This window comes from Poecilia mexicana, unplaced genomic scaffold, assembly GCF_051168715.1.
Source record: "Poecilia mexicana isolate PSO_F unplaced genomic scaffold, ASM5116871v1 scaffold_9, whole genome shotgun sequence".
NCBI lineage: Eukaryota > Metazoa > Chordata > Actinopteri > Cyprinodontiformes > Poeciliidae > Poecilia > Poecilia mexicana.
Window position 1 is genome coordinate 27,850,072 of NW_028263378.1, and position 14,317 is coordinate 27,864,388.

General features: G+C 42.1%; 1 protein-coding gene across 1 annotated transcript in view; it reads left to right on the plus strand.

Annotated features, from left to right (window-relative positions):
- kat6a (K(lysine) acetyltransferase 6A) overlaps nucleotides 1-14,317 on the plus strand; it is a 35,296-nt gene that overhangs the window by 15,231 nt on the left and 5,748 nt on the right. Inside the window, exons 3-16 of the mRNA XM_088009084.1 lie at nucleotides 2,182-2,290; nucleotides 4,125-4,240; nucleotides 5,306-5,387; nucleotides 6,273-6,387; nucleotides 7,481-7,797; nucleotides 8,203-8,315; nucleotides 9,164-9,279; nucleotides 9,448-9,589; nucleotides 9,682-9,843; nucleotides 10,803-10,896; nucleotides 10,981-11,212; nucleotides 12,011-12,212; nucleotides 12,288-12,959; nucleotides 14,052-14,313. Coding sequence (XP_087865210.1) covers nucleotides 2,182-2,290; nucleotides 4,125-4,240; nucleotides 5,306-5,387; nucleotides 6,273-6,387; nucleotides 7,481-7,797; nucleotides 8,203-8,315; nucleotides 9,164-9,279; nucleotides 9,448-9,589; nucleotides 9,682-9,843; nucleotides 10,803-10,896; nucleotides 10,981-11,212; nucleotides 12,011-12,212; nucleotides 12,288-12,959; nucleotides 14,052-14,313 — 2,734 coding nt within the window. The remainder of the gene's footprint in view (nucleotides 1-2,181; nucleotides 2,291-4,124; nucleotides 4,241-5,305; nucleotides 5,388-6,272; nucleotides 6,388-7,480; nucleotides 7,798-8,202; nucleotides 8,316-9,163; nucleotides 9,280-9,447; nucleotides 9,590-9,681; nucleotides 9,844-10,802; nucleotides 10,897-10,980; nucleotides 11,213-12,010; nucleotides 12,213-12,287; nucleotides 12,960-14,051; nucleotides 14,314-14,317) is intronic.

Sequence of the window (14,317 nt, forward strand, 5' to 3'; positions counted from 1 at the left end):
CTTGTGTTTGAAGTTCGGTTCAACAATCTGCTCACATTTAGGCTCTGAAAATGCAGAAATCTGAATATTATGTCTAATTTCCAGCTCAGTCTGATTTTTCTTTAGAAGCTGTAATAACTGTTTGTGTGAACCTTTATATCTGTCACACCTGAATTTCTTTGTGGGTAGACACTGGGTTACATCAGAGGACCGTAGCATCCATACATCTGCAGCAGGTCCGCTGATAGTTCCTCATTCTGGACAGAGCCTTCTTAAGAGGCTCCAAGACTCTGGAACGTTCTTCCATTATGTTACCATTTTAAAATCAGGACTGAACGACTCCGAAGTTGACGAGTCTACTATCCCAACTAGCTTGTTCTCTTTCTGTGCTTCTTCTGACTTGATTTGAACATTGCTAACTTCTAGCCGTTGTTCCTCAGCAACAGCTAATCTGCACATGACTCATTGTTTGCATCAGGTTTTAGATTTTCAGATCGATTGGAGGGCAGTCGAGCTGAAAATCTACTGATTCCAATCGCCACACAACTTCATCCAGACTTCTTCCCTTTCTTCTTACTGTGATTGGTGATCATTTGTTTCACTAATTAAATTATCACTAAAATTATTGCCTTTTTTATTACTGCTGATATGATTAATTTGATTAATCATGATGCATCAATTATTGAAATAATTGTCGACTAATTTGGTAATCGATTCTAAAAATGACCATTTCGCTGGAAGAACAACACACTCAGTGCAGTAATTAAGCCAAAACTACAAAAATAGACGCATTTAAGATTAAAAACAAGTCTTTGTCTGTAAATATGTTCTACTCAAAACCTCCTCGAGTTGCATAATTCCAGCTTCACCCAGTTCAGATTATGTAAAACTATCCAATTATTAATTGGTTAAACCATAATATAGTCAATTGATCAGCCCTCTTCTGTATTGACAAGCTTTTCACAAGTTGAAGTTATTTTTTTAGCTACACTCTTTGCTACAAATTATCACTAAAACAATGCTGTCATTGCACTTTTGGCAATAAAATGTTCATTTTCTGATAAAAAAAAAAAAGAGAATGCAATAGTTTAATTTGATCTTTTATGCATTTCTAATATTGTATAAAACAGGCTTGAATGAAAAATCTGTGCCAACTTTTTGTACAATTAAGCATCAGAATAATCGTTTAATCAATAACTAAAACAATCGCTAGTTTCAGTTCTAAAATTTATTATGCAGCGCTAAAATATGTTGAAATGAAACTGGATGAGAAACATAATAAACAGGGTTTTCTCCTCAGTGCATTACAGCCTGGCGGACCACCAGGCTCTTTTTAAAATGTTTGCATTTTTTAAGACTTTATGGTTGGTGTTCAGGTATAAATCTTCCAATCTTTCAATAACACATAATATCAAGTGATATTTTCAAATTTCCTGTCAACTGTAAACAATTTAAAGTTGACGGGAGTCGAGCCCTAGCACCCAGCCACAGGGCTCCCTACCAAGGTTTCCCTCAGCAAGTTTTCTGAGGGGAAACATTGCTAAACATAAGCGAGGGCCAATAAAACATGACTGTCACCACAGTCAAAGTTGAACAACATTTTAGTAGATCAGTGTGGATTCTGTTTTTATAACATATATAAACCTAAAGTTCAGTTGATTGCACTAAACTGATTACATTCCTTCATCACATTAAGCTGAACACACACCAGCTGTGCTCTTTTGACGATCCTCTACGCTGAGGTAAAGATACACCTGCAGTTCCTTCCACCATCACTGGTCATACATCATTCTGTTTTTTTTTTCTTTGTTTTGTGCTTGGTTGTACATTTTAAAGTTTCCTCATTGAGCCTCCCCAGCTGCGGACACTCTGCGGTCAGAAACACCCACCTAAACCACTTCAGCTAACGGCGTCGGTCAAGGGCGCGTAACCACCGTCCTGTGATCAGCAGAGACTCTGACACATGGCGGCGCCACATAAATAATACAATCCCTGTTATCACGGCAGCTCTCACACTCCTCATCACTCTGAACTAGCTGCTCACACACAGACACACGCTCTGCGGCGTCCGTGTGATTTTCAGCCCGCCGTTAGCGCGCTAATATACGCGGCGGCGCTCGTTGACCGTGGCGGGACACGAGGCCTCGGCGTTGTTTTCGTTTGAAGCCGTTAATTTGACAGACGGTTGTGTCCTTCCTGCAGCCCGTGGCGGAGCCCATCCCCATCTGCAGCTTCTGTCTGGGGACCAAGGAGCAGAACCGCGACAAGAAGCCGGAGGAGCTCATCTCCTGCGCCGACTGCGGCAACAGCGGTGAGTGCTGGTCCAAACTCCTGATTTTAACGTTGGAAGTAAAGGTTGTCAAATATTTTAGTCAGATAAAAGTTTTTAAACCCATTATGAGCTGAAGTATGTATGGACCCTGGGTTGCTTTCTGAAGCTGGACTACACAGCACAACTTGAGACGGATGTGTAAGGATCTCTGGTTAAGACGTGCATAATGTCACATGGAAACAGTTGTTCAGTGGGGGAAAAACTTTTAACCATGTTTAAAAGTTATCAGGTCAGCAGTGCAACTAATGTTGGTCTCAGCAACAGACTTCCCAGGTGGATTTGATGTAGGACTGAAACGATCAATCTGATTAATCGATTAGTGAAACGATTGTCAACTAATTTAGTAATCGATTAATCGTTAACTGACTCAAAAAAAAAGGCTATTTGCTGAAAAAACAACAGACTCAGAACCGTAATTGCAACAGAACTGTACAAAATACACATTTTGCATTTAAGATAAAACGCCTTTGTCTGTAAACATGTTTCAGCCAAAACTCCTCATTTGGGATGTTTTATTTTCACCTAATTCAAATTCAGTAAATGCTATGCTATTGCATTTTACGGAATAAAATGTTTATTTTTCTATTTAGAAAAAAATCTGTTAAAGTATTTCTTTATTTGCAAGTATTTCTAATATTGCATAAAAATGCTTACATGGTTAAATACAAAAATGCAATTTTTATTTCTTATCTGATTAATCGTCAGAATAATCGATTGCTGAAATAACCTTTATTTATAGCTCTAGTTTGAAACAAAGGGGATATGTTTGTAGAAAAGCACCGCCTGCCCTCTGTTCAGCCAGGTGTAGGAGGTGTGATGCTGTGGGACTGCTTCCCCTCCTAGGATCTGTAAGCCCCGGAAAAAGCAGTAAAGTAAAAATGCGCAGCTGAAACAGGTTCATCATTCAACAGAGTATGAATGTGGCTAACCGGACTCAAAATCTGTCTGCTTCCAGAAAACCTTTCAGTTTTTAAACAGTTCTGTCCTAACAGTGAAGTTTATTTCCTCCAGTTAAAGAATGTAGAGACATAAAAGCTGCTCTTTATTTTCCAGTGAGGTGATGCAGATTAATTGACTCTAATGCTGTGTACACACCTTTTATCAGGAGTGTAAATGAATCTTTCCACATCTTTATATATTTTGCTTCTCAGCTGTCAGTAGAGCTGCTCTCAGCTTTTCCCTCTGAACTGACGGCTTCAGTAATCTCCACCTCTAATTGCAGTCGGCCAATCACAAGCCTCCGAGGGCTTTAATATGTCGCTAACAGTACTGTTAATTGCACGAACTTCAGCTACCTTTCCATCAGTTTTCTAGTTGAACCATCCGTTTCCCGCAGCAGGAATGAGTTTCCTGTTGCGCTACTTCTTACTTTATTTTTTTAGCCATTGTTTTCTTTATCTTCTGTGTCTGCAGTTAGTGTCGATAAAGCAGGATTTTCACGTTTATCTGAAGCAAATCAATCTAGTTTCACTCGTTTAGACTTACATGATCTAAAAAAGATCCTCTGCTTCCCTCAGCTCTGACAGATTGTCGTTCATGTCTAATCACTAACTTTGCAGCCGATTTTGATCCTCCGACGGCTTTCAAATCCCAAAGTTGTCCCGCTCCCCTTCATCTTTTATTTATTTTATTTTATTTTTTACAATCATGCATCTGTGTCAAGAGCTGTCAGTCACAGCAGCCAGAAATCAGTGTGTGATGTTGATGCAGTTGTGTCTGTCTGTCTTGTGTGTGTGTGTGTGTGTGTGTGTGTGTGTGTGTGTGTGTGTGTGTGTGTGTGTGTGTGTGTGTGTGTGTGTTCGTGTTCCTACAGGCCACCCGTCCTGCCTCAAGTTTTCCCCAGAGCTCACGGCACGAGTCAAAGCTTTGTGGTGGCAGTGCATCGAATGCAAGACCTGCAGCAGCTGTCAGGATCAGGGGAAGAATGCGGTGAGTGGAGGAACAAACATGGCCGACTGGCAGCGAGACAGGCGGCATCCCCTCAGCGCGCTCCTCTTCGCTCTCAGCGTCAGATAGACGGATCTACGGCGCCGAGCGATTCCTCTCGTTACTCTGCTCCGTCGTGCAAAGAGGGGCGACGTTTGATGAAATAATTTATCTGATCGTCTCAAATCATGCGACCAAATGCACAACTTTTTTACATATCAGGGTAGCAGAATTAATGAGCTCCACTACCGTGTAGAGTTTAGCTCTAAAGGCGGAACCAGACTGACTTTATGAGCAAAGATCTAGTAGTAAAAGGAGATCTATGTAGCTCAGTCTGGGCGATATGGCTCAGAAATACCAGATCATACCAGAATGATTCTATCGAATTTATTTATTTATGTCCTCACTTTATTTTCTAAAAGAAGAAATGACAGAAAATATTCTCAAAAGTGTTTTTTATTCCCGTCAGCTCTTCTGTGAGATGTGTGATTGACTATTAGTTGAAGGCTTCAAAAATGTTTGTTTATTTACAGGACTACAGTCATACTGTCAGAAAAAGAGGCAATTTTACCAAAAAAACCAAAACTTTGAAATTACCAGAACAAAGCTGAGTTTGTGGAGACCCGTTTCAACGTTCTGCTACGGATGATAATTTGATACTGATGTGTTAAAAGATTCAGTAAATGTATCAACTATTAGTATAACTTTCCAAGATGCTCAACATTCCTAATTTTAATTTTTGTTACTTTTCATATTGGGGTTCCTGTAAAATTACTAGTTCCTTCTTTTATTATTACAACTTTATCATTGGAATATTATGACTTTATTCTCATTATTAAAAATTAATGGTCACAGCCTGACCCTAATCATAGTTGACATGAAACTTTAAAACACACTTGGCAAAGAAGATAGTAGGCCTTATGTGCCAAGAAGTGCATTGGTTAAAAAAATGAAAATTTAAATCCAGGTTTTCCAAAAATGTACACTTCAAAAACCAAACATTTGATCAAATCGGTTTATCATCCAGCGTCATCCAACGTGTTGATATTTGTCTTTTTGTCTCTGCAGGATAACATGTTGTTCTGTGATTCTTGTGACCGGGGCTTCCACATGGAGTGCTGCGATCCGCCTCTCACACGGATGCCCAAAGGTAAATGATAAACATGCAGCGATCAGGTGATCCAGTTTAAGGTCTGACCTGCTTCTTCTTCTTCTCCTTCTTTTATGTTCCCATACAAAAATAATGTTCTCCAGACCATTTGATAGAGAGAGCTGCTTTGAATTCAACAGAAAATGAAGAATTATTAGATTATTTCCATCCAAGGATCGAACCTTTGTCTGATTTTTGTCCATGCTGAGATTTTTACACCAGAAATGGAGGGATTTAGTTTTGAGATATTTAATAAGAGGAACAAATATTGTTCTAATTTTTCTGTATTTGTTTTAGTAGTTGAGTGGCTGATCAATAAGAAACTGGCTTCTTTGTCTGATTTTAGTCCCAGAATCAGACGCATTCATGGCTTCATCACACCGCCAAAGCAACATTTTAACATCGATTAATCCCGTAATCCATGTAATGGTGTCAAATTCGTAATTGCTGTGTAAAGGTTTTAAAGTGGTGACCCAAACCAGCTGGAAACGTCACCGTTCAGCATTTTTATGTTTAGCTCTCATGCTTGCAATTAACTCAAATGCAGCTTTGTCATCCTGTGGTGAGCTTGAGAAAATTGAGGAATTAACAAAATTCTTGTTGTAAAGAGAGAGAAAATAGAAAAACACCCGTAAAAGCTCTGAGGAGTCATTTCCAGTTTACTCTGTGTCTATTTTAATTAGCTATAAACATTCAGCGCCCTAAATTACCAGTTAGTCTCTTTTCCTTTTAAAGAGCGAAACAATGCTGACCGGAATATGAGCATGAAAAGGGAAAATGAAATTAGACGGGGAAAAGAGAAATGTTGAAGGTTAATGGAGGTTAAAACCATCTCCTGAGTTCCAGCTGCAATCAGTCGTTTCTTTTTGCTTTTCTCTTTCTCAGGCATGTGGATTTGTCAAATCTGCCAACCCAGGAATAAGGGAAAGACGCTTCTGCATGAAAAGGCGGCGCAGATCAAACGGCGATACAACGCGCCGCTGGGGCGGCCCAAGAACAGGTACTGAGGGGAAACTGGCTGCAAAGTATGGTGGACAAACCCACCAGGATTTCCACGTTTAATTATATTGAAACTGTTTCATTTAATCAGTTTGTTTCAGGAATTTAACATAACAGAAGCCCGTTCCTGTAAGTAGAAGAAAAATTCAATGTTGAAAAAATATTTATAAATAAAACTTAGTGATACATGCTTTACGAAGCCACCTTTAATTTAATAACAGTGAATGAAATCCAATTGATCCTGGAAGAAAACAATGTGAGCCAATAACCATAGACCAACATCAAGAAAGAAATAGGTTAGAGCATGTTTGAAAGGCCTAGTTAAAGTTCAGATCAGAATCCAACTAAGAATCTTGATATTCACAGAAACACTCCGAGTCGGATCTAATTTGAGCTGTTTTTCAAGAATAGGCGAAAAATTTCAGCTTCTAAGTACCAGACTCAGTTTGATTGAAAAATGGCAACATTTGTTTCATTTTCAGCTGGTTCTCTTTCACACTTCACTGTCAAACAAACCAAACTCTTTGAGTAAGCTGTTCCCCTCCTCACCTGTGGTGGCGCTGCACCAAGAACCAGTGAAGGAAATGACACAAAAGCCTCCAAAGAAGACACTGAGCGTTCCTTTGCCACAAAACTGTAAACAAAAAACTGGAGTGGTGTCAAATTTTAGCGGTTGCAGGATTTTTCTTTCGTCTTTGGCAAAACACCATGAGCCACTTCTCCCTCTGGAGCTAGATTCTCACATTTGTTTTTGTTTTTTTTTTTTACCTAGAATGCCCTGCACTACAGTCTGCTTCCTGCTTTTGGTGTGGTCTCCGCTCTGCTTGGCGTTCACATATGCGTTCAAACCGCACCAGAGTTCACTTGAACCGAACCGAGACAAGAGGCTTTTAGGCGGACTTCGATTAAAGTGGACTAAGCTGTAATGTAGCAAGTCCCAATAAGTTACTTTAAAGTTTATGGATGCAATTAAAAGTTCCCCAGATGCTTTTCCAAATTACTGTATGTGCTACCGAAAGCTAACAGCTACGACACATGCTAAGAGTGATTATTCTCCTTCAGTCGGGCTAACCTGCCGTCCTCTCTCCCCACAGACCAGGGCGACCCTTCAAGAAGCTGGGAGGCCGAGGTCGGAGGAAGCGCTCCACCTCGGCCAACTCTTCCTCCAGCTCCTCTTGCGAAGGTTACCCCGGCGACGACCGGCTACTTTTTTCGATGCGCGGGGACGACGAGCAGTCAAACAGCAGCCTGCACTTCAACAGCAAGACCAAGGGCCTCATCGACGCCCTCACCAAGTTCTTCACGCCATCGCCGGCGGGCCGCAAGGCGCGGCAGGAGGTGGTGGACTACTCGCAGCAGTGCCGCATTCGGAAGAAGGCGGGGCGGAAAGGAGAAGGAGATGACGGGGGTGGTGAGGATGAGTCTGTTGTTGCCATTGAAGACATCAATGCCGTACTTTGAATTAAATGCGTAAAACTTTACATCTCTCTTTTGGAGACGTTGCACCGTTCTGTATTTGTTACTGATTTCGAATTTGTCTCAATCGTTTTAGGGCAATGATTTAAAAAAAAAAACACAAAAAAAAAACATCTGCAGTTTTTGTGAAGTTATTTCTAATGAATTAAAGTAAATTTGAAGTTTGAAGTGTAAAACTGCAGAGTAGAGGAAATGCTAAAGTTTTCACCAAGAACATGAACCACTTCAGTTGTCGTACCATCAAGAGCTTCGTGTATTCGTTCGCCTTCATGGTGAATGTTGGTAGCTCTCTAGTTTCATCGGATTTGCATTCATGTCAGCTCATTGTTTCGGTTTGCAGACAATCAGGACGGCAGCGACTGGCGGGAGGACGAAGACAAACTGCCCGGACACGAGAACCTGACAGAAAAAGACATTGAACTGTTCAAACATATCCAGGAGCTGGCGCTTCAGGTATGCATGCCTTACTATCTCAGAGGGGAAGAAGCGAATGCAGAAGGTCAAACTAGGACAAAATGCTGTGCTACACGCTGATTACGCTAGGTTGTTGTCCTCTTTTCTTCTTCTTTCTCCTTGTGTGTATACGCGTCCACTCCCACTTGTCAGTTTGGCTCATAAACTTTACTGTCAGTGCCTTGACGGGTTAGACAGTAGATAAAGAGACGAAGCATAAATTCTGCTCCTTTATGTCCCCGGTTTATGTGTCACAGTAAACCTGAGACGGTGGGTGTTTGGCTGGCTTCGCAGAGGCCTTAATAAAACTTGGATCCTGACTGGAATAGCCTCACTGGGCGCTGAAGTGTTTGGTGCTGATTGAGCAGTTATTTCACTGTAAAAAGTGTGATTAATCTGGATGAGTAGCAGTGGAAAAGACTTGATGATTGTCATAAACTGTGGGCAGGGCTCGTCACACTGGTCTGTAAAGATTTAATGGATTAAAGCCACAGGGTAGAGTTAGGACAAGGCCTGTTCCCCCTGGGCATTTTCAACCTGCATGTGTGATTCTGCATGCAGGTGATATGTGTCCTTTTAGGAATGTCCCAGTAAACTACGTCTATCAGACAATCGGACAGCCGTGGCACAGCTATCTGAAAACTTAATTCAGCTAACGCAACAGTGCCAATCTTAAACATTAGTTCTGAAAAAGAGCTAATTTTAAGCAATAATCCATTCCTCCTTAAACATCTATCTGAAGTTGGAAGTATCTAACGTAATTCTCTTTATTTGGTAACCGCTGTTGGTATCTTGTCGATGATGAGCTGTTTGTGATCCATTTCCTCGTCTGTCATTCACCCAAACAGAAAGTCGGCGTGACTGGTCCACCAGACCCACAGATGCGCTGTCCGTCAGTCATTGAATTTGGCAAGTTTGAAATCCAGACCTGGTACTCGTCTCCGTACCCGCAGGAGTACAGCAGGTAAGCTAACGCGACGAAAAGCATCAGCACAAAATGTACATGACTTGCAGTCGGTGCTCATAACTGTTGCCTTCAATCGTTTCGTTTTCTAAAGCGCCACGCTTGCTGTCGTCTGTACTCTGAATAGACTTGTTCCACGTTTAACCATCTTCTCGTCCGTCTTCATAGGCTCCCCAAGCTGTACCTGTGTGAGTTCTGCCTGCGCTACATGAAGAGCCGCAGCATCCTCTACCAGCACATGAAGAAGTGCAGCTGGTTCCACCCTCCGGCCAACGAGATCTACAGGAAGGACGAGGTTTCTGTTTTTGAGGTGAGTAATGTGTTCAGGGAATGCAACCGGATGTCAAAAGACAAGACCAAAAGTCCTAATCATTGGCATCTTTCCCTCTTGTCCCGCCACAGGTTGATGGAAACGTGAGCACAATCTACTGTCAAAACCTGTGTCTGCTGGCCAAGCTGTTCCTGGACCACAAGACCCTTTACTACGACGTGGAGCCCTTCCTTTTCTACGTCCTCACGCAGAACGACAACAAAGGTTGCCATCTAGTCGGCTACTTCTCCAAGGTACGCAGGACTCAGAATGTCTCTCTGGAAGCTCTGTTTTCCTGAGATAAATACCTTTAAACTGGAACCAGTGCGCAAACAACCTTTTCATATTTTCTTACAGCCACAGACTTCAGTTTTTATTCTAGAAGTTGTTGTAGAAGTTTAGCCACAAGTGGCTCATTGGGCCTTAAACAATGGCTCTTAATAACTCTGGCTAAAGGAATTAAAAGAAGCAGCTAATGTTTTAAATCTAGATTTAACAACAAATTTTAAACAGTTTTTAATATTGTTCTTATAATATTTGCACTGAAAGTTCCAGTAATATTCATTTAGATCTGTTTGTCTTTTCATTATGTTGGAATTTATGTGCTTTTACACATAAAAGCATTACTTTTTCCATCTCACAGGAAAAAAACTACCCATCCTCTTTTTGCTAAATCTAGTTTCTTTATTTTAAATCGTAAAGAGAGGTTATTTATTTTTTTAATATGACAGATTTCCTGAAGTAGATATTTATATAAATTTGTACAGTCATTGTATAATTTCTTTCCCCCAAAAAGTTATGGGACATCTACGGCTCTCACACTGCAGAAGATTTGAGTTGTACCTGTAACATCCTGTTGTTGATCTAGAATGGACCGGTCAGATGCAAGCCATACTTCTCAAATATTTGGGGGGAAAAAACATTTCTTACAATTATGCATTACCTTATCTAGCCCATAAAATGGTCTTAAAATAAACAGAAGTGTGCGGTTGTGACATGAGTTCAGAGGGAGTGAATACTTCTGCACGTGCAGTAAAAATCTAACTGTATTAAATGAAATAAACAAACGCTGCAGGCACACCCTACAATCCTGCATTGAAGGATCATTCATCAACTTTTTTCCCTCTGCAAGAATGAAAACAGAATAAAAACCCTGATGTCTATTCACTCAAAGAAAAAACTTGCTAATATTTTTTATTCTGTTCTTCTGCAGGAGAAGCACTGTCAACAGAAATACAACGTATCATGCATCATGATTCTTCCACAATACCAGCGCAAGGGCTACGGACGCTTTCTCATCGACTTTAGTAAGGACGCCCGTCCACCCCAAAATGCCTGAAAATGTCGCCCGTCGTCTTACAATGCATAAAACCGTTTCCATTTCTTTCTAGGCTACCTGCTGTCAAAACGGGAAGGGCAACCCGGCTCCCCGGAAAAGCCTCTGTCGGACCTGGGCCGGCTGTCCTACATGGCGTACTGGCGCAGCGTGGTGCTGGAGTGTCTCCACGAGGTCCGTGACCGGCAGCTCACCATACGGCAGCTCAGCAAGAAGACGGGCATTTGCCCGCAGGACATCACCACCACCCTGCACAGCCTCAACATGCTGGAGCAGCGAGGAGACAGGTCAGGAGCGACGGCTTAACGCCGCACAGCTTCACACGTTCGGAGCGGTTCAGGGCTCTGCTCAGGTTTCTGCAAGTTGTCGCACGTCGTGATCGTGCATAGAAGTAAAGCAGGGACGCACGATATATCGGCGCTAACGTTGGCTGATATTAGTCCCTTTTTAAGATGGCGGTATCGGTTCCGATAAATAAAACCGAGCCAATATGAACGACCGATATTTATATTTATCTCGTTGCAGCCTGTTTCTGGTCGTTTTTTCCCCAAACGTGTTGAAACGGTAATGAAATATATTTCTCGTCAGCCATAACAGCAGTATTAATTGCAAATACTTATATTGCCCCAAATTTTCATGTTGGTGTATCTCTAAAGTGTAGAGATGCACCGATCCGATATTAACATCTGAATCGGTCCTGATGCTAAAAGAAATTCTAGATCGCATTAGAATCCAGATTCCATTTTCTGAACCATTTGAAAGAAGGTTTGTTGCTTATTTATTACATGTTTGACAAAGTTAGTCAACCTTTTGTTTTTGTTAGTTCCAGTTTCATTATTTATTTTACATTGGCTGTTCTGCTCCTTATTGCACTGACCGAACAAATTAAAGCTGTTTTTTGATGTTTTACCAAACTTGTGAAGGTGCTGGAGTAGATAAAGGCTGTACTGGTGCAGTTATCAAACAAATTTGTGACTTGGTACATTTAAGTCTCTGTTTAAAAAAAAAAGAAACATTTCAAGTTAGTCTAGTACTGTTTTAAGTTGAAACAACTGTAACGCTCCTTTATTTTTTATTTTTTGCAGGCTTGTGTTGGTGCGAAGGGAAAAGGTGGTGACCAACCACATGGCTCGCCTCAAGGCTCGGCCACGACAGCTGGAAGTTGACCCCGAGTGTCTCCGCTGGACGCCGGTCATTGTCACAAACACCGTCGTCTCGGAAACGGATGGAGAGGAGGAGGATGAAGAGGAGGACGATGAAGGACCAGTCGATGGCATTCATAAGGGGGTAGGCAACACGAATTTGAGGGGTTTATTTGACTTACTTTGATAAATTTTTGATATATTTCTATGATCTGAGCAGATGAAACCAAGCCACAAGGTTCCAACAACACCCTGGCAGATGCAGCAGAGAGTAGAGGATGAAGAAGCAAAGGGCTTCCTGGGGCTTCCCATCAACCAAAGCACCCCAGCTTCCCCGTCCGTCCACAGCCCGCTGTCTCTTCCAAACCCGGCGCACCCTCCTCTGCCGACGAATGGTGAGCGTCGGCCGCGGGGTCGTCCACCCAAAAACTGCCCCTGGGGCAAGATAAAGAACAGCACGCGCGTTGGACGGCCACCCAAGATCCGCCCCATGGAAGACGAGGATGATGAAGATGATGAGATTCTGGGGGAGAGCCGGACGGCTGGCTCTTCATGCAGCCCACCGTCCCTTTTCTCCATGGATAGACAAGGAGACTCCTCAGCTTTTCACTCTCTGGACTTGGCGAGGCACCCTTCCATAACCCCCACGGCGCGAAGAGGGCGGCCGCCGAGAAAGAAGAGGGGCCCGAAGCCTAGGCTTCCAGACGGGACTGGGGAGGGGCTGACACAGTCGGTCCTGTCCAGGTTAAACGAAGCGGCGTCCATCGACAAGAGCTGCTTCAGTGAGAGCAGCGACGACGACGAGGAGGAAGATGACGACGAAGATGACGACGAGGAGAGGGGATGCTCCCCGCCCATCCTCACCAAGCCAGTGATGGGGCTCAAATGCAAGGTAAGGGACTGGCTGAAGCTGTCAGAATTAAAGATGCACCAAGAAGGCCACTCAGAAAGTCAAAAATCCAATCTCACCAGCTTCGCTGTAAATGGCGTTACGGAGGGAAGTATACTCTGAAGTTAACTGTTTTCAATGTCGTTGAGGTGTAAAAAGTTTAATTCAGAGGAAAAAAAATGAAAGAAGCTATTCAAAAGAAATGTATTCAATTCATTCGGCATAGGAGAGAGCAATACTTTGACTAGATAACAGGAAGGCAAATGGAGTCCGTTGAGATTACAAAGAGTGTTAACATTTCCAAATCAAGCAAACTTCCATGCTTTGAGGGGATGACATCGTCACTACTTCGCACTAACCGAAGTGTTGGTTAATGTAACAAAGCCAACTTAAATCTGCTTTCTTACCAGATCGGTTTGCTCTGCCCTAGATGGACCAGAGTTCATTTGGGCCGGTTTTATCACCTCACAGTGCAGCAATTCAAAGAGACAGAAGTGACGACCCTAAACATATGTGATCTGTGTGAACATAGCAGAACATTGTACTGTTTCACACAACATCTGTTTTCAGTACGACTATGGCATTTTAACATTTAATATCCAGAAAGGATTTTTAAACTATAAATCAATTCTTGATATAAAAAAATGAATGTTACTAATATCTGGAATCCAAACTGCTTAAGCAGAAGGCATTGAAGTGAAAAGAAGTTCTAGATTGTCTGGGTGTAAAAGCATCCTAAAATGTGCACTTTTCAATCATTTTTAACTCTTTATAAAATAGTAAAATCAGATCTTAGACCGACTGCTCTTTCACACATGGCACTAAGTTGCCTATAATTAGTTACTTTCTGGCAGGAAAGCAAGAAAATAAAATAGTTTGAATCTTTTTTGTATGTCGGCTTATTAAATCATAGATCTTAAAGAAAATTCGGAATCAGCCACTATCTAAAAAAACAACAACAACAACAACAAACCTGAAGATCAGAACTCCACAAATCCTGACTGGTGCATCTCCAATGTTAATCCCCTACAAACTTTAGTTCCGACTTTAGACAGAGATTGTCATGTCTAAATAAATTGCATTGTTCCTTCCTAGAAGCCCCTAAAGAGGCCTCGTTTTCGTCGGAGCAGTCACCCACAGAGCAGCGTGGTGACGGAGACCATTTCTGAGACGACGGAGGTGTTGGATGAGCCCTTTGTAGACTCAGACTCTGAGAGGCCTATGCCCAGACTTGTAGAGGAAACGTCCCTGGGCCACCCACTGCGTCGCTACCCCCCAGCGAGATCTGCTCTGAGATTGTCTGAGCCAACACCCAAGAGAGCTCGCCACTCCAACCTCTCTGATTCAGAGGAAGATGGTAA